Source organism: Lolium perenne, chromosome 4 (genome assembly GCF_019359855.2).
Source record: "Lolium perenne isolate Kyuss_39 chromosome 4, Kyuss_2.0, whole genome shotgun sequence".
NCBI lineage: Eukaryota > Viridiplantae > Streptophyta > Magnoliopsida > Poales > Poaceae > Lolium > Lolium perenne.
This window is the reverse complement of record NC_067247.2, coordinates 259,483,848-259,488,437: the sequence shown is the minus strand read 5'-3', so window position 1 is coordinate 259,488,437 and position 4,590 is coordinate 259,483,848. Positions and strand designations below refer to the sequence as shown.

The following is a 4,590-nucleotide window of genomic DNA, read 5'->3' as shown; positions in this document are numbered from 1 at the left end:
TCTGGAAAAAGAAAGAATTTAAAAACCTCGAAGATTTGTTAGTATCTTTTAGACTTTATTTTGTAATCGTTGGAGTCAGCTCGTGAATCTCTACCATGTACTATTTGTTACTATGAATATATGTGGTATTGATTGTCAAAAAAAATATACATATGACTCACGTGATGGGTGCAAATGCTTTTTTTTTACAATAATGTGGGCAAATGCTTAGTTTTCACGTGATAGAGGCCACACACGCCACTTAATTCATAGCTAACTGAATTTACAAAAAGAGCCCTGACTAACCATACGGGAATAAGGCCCAACTAGATGAAGAAAAAAGACCCAGATTCAGACATAGCATGTCTCTTCGTCCTTGTCCAGAACCATACGAGAGAAGAACTCTCGAACTGCTCTAATGGCGGCGGCGCAACAACTTGACTTCCGGCGCCTCCGCGTATGCCTAAGCTAGTCCAGATTTGGGCCCCCCTTGGATCGGGGCCCGGGGCGGCCGCCGAGGACGAGCTCGCGGCTGGATCGCGCCACCATGGGCTTGCTTGAAAGAAAGATAAACATGGCTACATGAGGTCTAAGACACAGTACGTTAGCCATCGCCACCTCCTTTGCGCCGTCGTTCTAGGCCGGTGCGGGGACGGAAGCGCTAGCTGCCGTAGCGGCGGACGCGCTCGTCGATCCAGGCGCGCATGTCAGCGAGCACGCGATCGCGGCTCTCGTCCGGCTCCCCCTGGATGAGCGAGTGGTACATCCCTTCGTATAGTATGAGCGACTTGTCCTCGCTCGGCGCGCGGTCGTACAGCATCTTGGACCCCTCCGGCGCGGCGAGTCCGTCGTCGGTGCCGTGCAGCGTGAGGAACGGCGCCGTCACCTCCCCGAAGCTCTCCTGGAGCAGTTCCGTTATGCGGGCCAGCTCCCGCATCGTGCCCACCCGTGGCGCCCCGCGATACAGCCTCGGGTTGGAGGCGATGACCTTGAGCTTCTCCGGGTCCCGGATCGCCCTGCTCACCATCCTCTTGTCCGGGAGCACGGCCCACGTGTCGGCGAACCCGAGGAGGAGGCCGTAGAGGAACAGCCACAGGCGGGACGGGTACATACCGTCCGGGATGACGAACAGCGGCGCGGAGAAGATTAGCCCCGTCCACCCGGCGTCCGGCGGGGAGCGGAGGTACATGAGCAGCGTGGCTGCGCCGCCCATGGACTCGCCGAGGAGGAAGGCCGGGAGCGGCGCGTAGGCGGCGGCCTTCCGGACGGAGAGGAAGAAGGAGAGGGACGCCCTGGCCACGGACTCCATGTCGCCGAGGTAGCCGTGGACGCCGTCGGAGCGGCCGTGGCCGAGGAGGTCGGCGCAGTAGACGGCGTACCCCCACTGCGCGTAGCTGATGGCGATGTGCTGGAAGAGCCAGGACGAGTCGGAGCCGTATCCGTGCGTCATGAACACGACGGCCTTCACGTCGGCGGAGAGCGGGTGGAAGGAGTGGGTGAAGAGGCGGCCGCTGGGGGACTGGTAGTAGGACTCGCTGTGGCGGAGCCCCAGCGAGGCGTAGTACTCGTCGGGCTCCGGGAAGTCGCCCCAGAAGTACTTTGTCGACGGGGTAGGCGCTCTCGGTGGCGCCATTGCCTACGGCGTGTCAGAAAGGATCGAGTTGCGAAAATCCGCCGGAAATCAAGATGCGATGAGCGTCTTTATGCTAGGTGCCGGCATACGGGGCAGCTGGGGTTATAGAGAGCATGACGACTGGGAACATGCCCCACACGGCTTCGTCGGTGGCGATATTTAGCGTCGGTTGTCACCTTCAGAGTTAAGTAATTAGTTGGGTTGGCGCTGAAACGCGACTGCGATGTGCGGGTGGCTATCACGATCCTTCATCTCGCCACCCAAAGTTAGGGGCATCTTCAACGGGCACGTCTACTTCAACGTTAAATGTGTCAGTTTCGGTAAGTTGATGGCGGGTGGATAGGGTCGATTTTGACAAAATTGACCTAAGTTTGAAAAGATCTCACAAAATAGCCTGATTTCGAAAACATTTCACATAATAACTTTTTATTTGGCTCCACACCAGACTGAGACATAGTCAGTACCACGGCTCCATCTGAGGTGGAGCAAGGCTGAGAAGCATGACGGCGTCTCGGCTGGAGACAAGCTTAGAAGCACAACACCGTATCAAGCGGAGCATAGCTCAGTAGCACGAGCTGGAGCCAAGGTCCTTGGCCGCTTTCCAACAATAATTGGAAGTGGTTCATGCACCTAGTTAGAACCAAGGTTATTGAACCCAACAGAGAGGTTTGCATCATCTTAGACTGCCACTAAGGAATACTCAACACAGCTATTTTCCATTTTATGTCTATTTTCATTTGGATGGTTACGTGTGAATTAAAAGATGTACCATAGCAAGTCTCTATTCTTCTCAATTTGTTCTTAGCTGTTCATTGACATAAATCTTTTGAACCGGAGTGACACATCAACATAGAGTGCGAGCTCGGTCTGGTTCGTACCTCCGACAACGTCGTCATACATGTCCTCGCTATCACCATTGTGGTGATAGAGTAGAGTGATGGAAGACATAGTATAGGTTTTCATATTGTATTTTATAGGCTTTTTTTCAATTTGTTAACTTAGAAACTGCTTTTATCATGAAATATAACTTATCATAGAATTCGTCATCTATCCTTGCTATATTATTCTATTTAACTGTGCGATGCGTTTCCTGGACAACTTGAGATTTTTTTTTATCATGAAATATAACTTAGCTCTCACTAGGTGCATAAACCACTCCTAATTGTCGTTAGAAAATGGCTAAGGATCTTGGCTCTACCTGGGATGGAGCCGTGCTACTAAGCTTGGCTCCACCCAAGACAGAGCTGTGCTACTAAGCATGGCTCCACCCGGGACAGAGTTGTGTTATTGAGTTTGGATCCACTTGAAACGCCACCGTGCTTCTTAGCTTGGCTCCATCTAGGACAAAGCCGTGCTACTCAGCATGGCTCCATATGGTGCGGAGCCGAGCAAAAGGCTATTTTGTAAAATCTTTTTAGAACCAGGTTATTTTGTGAGATCTTTTCAAATTTAGATCAGTTTTGTCAAAATTGGCGTGGATATGAAATAGGCCCGTGTTCGAGCTCGAGAGCGAATAAATAGAACCGGACTGCATTTGCTCCCGCCGCAACTCCAATATCCATTGCTTCACGTTAGCATTAATTGGAACCAGTATAGTGACATGGTATATTTCATGTTTGGTTGAATAATTAATGGAAAAATGATCCGGTACACGCGAGACAATAATGAGGTGTCGTTTTTGTTGGTCCCACAAACTCACAGCTAGCACCAGAAATATCGCACCTTCACGTAGTTCCCCGTCGCCTCCTTGGCCATGCAGCTCTCCTTCCCGTGGTCGGACTAACCAACATCGTCGCCGCCCCGACCTTGAAAGAACATCTCTCAAACCGCCTCCTTAGCATGCAGGGCTCCCACGGATCCCCACACCCATTCGTGACTACTTCGCCGCAGTAAAACACTCTGTGGGCCCATTTGAAAAAACATATCTCTAATTACTTATGGTTTTGTATGTTTGATGACAATATGTGTGATATATGTGTGATAATCTAATGTGGCTTAGTGTGCAGATAAGATCTATATTTATTTTATATTGAGAAGAATTAAAAGGGAAGACTCATGTGTTGAAAAGGAAGAAGGAAGAAAATAGGAATTTGCCAGGCCGAAAATTTCGGGCCGGAAATTCTCAAAATTTCTAGCCCCCAAAATTTGGCTAAGGACTTAAGGTCCGGGATCTCAGTATACCCCCGAAATTTGGCCAGACATTCTGTCGAAGGGCCGGATTCCGCAACGGCTCGATTTGGTGGGGGTGTATAAATACCCCCTTCTTCCTCAAGCTAATGTTGCTCACTCCCTCAAAGTTCATCCACCATTGTTGAGCCACAAGAAACACAAGATTCACTTGATCTCCTCCTCCAACCATTCAAAGCTCTTGATCTTTTGAGAATCGAAGGAGAAGATCCTGATCTACATCTTCACTGAAGCGATTTTCATTTTCCCCTCATTTGATTGAGGACCCTTTTGCTAGTGTTCCTTTTTGGAAACCCTAGTTGTTTGTGGTTGATTTGATCTTGTTGTTGTGTTGTTGTTACAGCTATTGGGAGCCTCCAATTCAGTTGTGGATGTGTGCCCCAAGAACCTTGTAAAGGTCCGGTTTTCGCCTCGAGGAAATCCCTTAGTGGACAATTGAGCTAGGCCTTTGTGGCGTTGCTCACCGGAGAATAGGGTGAGGCCTTCATGGCGTTGGTTAGGCCTTTGTGGCTACCACACCCCTCCAACGTAGACGTACTTCCCCTTAAAAGAAAGGAACTACGGGAATCATCCCGTGTGTCTTCGCGTGCTCCACTCTCGGTTACCTCTATCCTTGATTGCATTATTATATCTTGCCTAGCTATATCTTGCTTAGTTGTATAACTTGTCATCTAGGGAAATTAACATAGTTGCATATCTAGAGAATTTACCTTTCTGTCAAAACTTAATTGAAAAAGAACTAAAAATTGGGTAGCACCTATTCACCCCCCTAGGTGCGGCATACGATCCTT

The 4,590-nt window shown here is 49.7% G+C and overlaps 1 protein-coding gene across 1 annotated transcript; it reads right to left on the bottom strand.

Moving 5' to 3' along the window:
• Nucleotides 1-222: 222 nt before the first annotated feature.
• Nucleotides 223-1,716, bottom strand: LOC127332133 (caffeoylshikimate esterase-like). The gene has a single exon (XM_051358387.2). It carries the CDS (start codon nucleotides 1,610-1,612, stop codon nucleotides 641-643), a length of 972 nt encoding a protein of 323 aa, XP_051214347.1. The 5' UTR covers nucleotides 1,613-1,716; the 3' UTR covers nucleotides 223-640.
• Between the last annotated feature and the right edge of the window lie 2,874 nt (nucleotides 1,717-4,590).

What these genes read in the sequence shown, in the direction of transcription:
- LOC127332133 (XM_051358387.2), bottom strand. Translation starts at nt 1,612, where the DNA reads ATGGCGCCACCGAGAGCGCCTACCCCGTCGACAAAGTACTTCTGGGGC.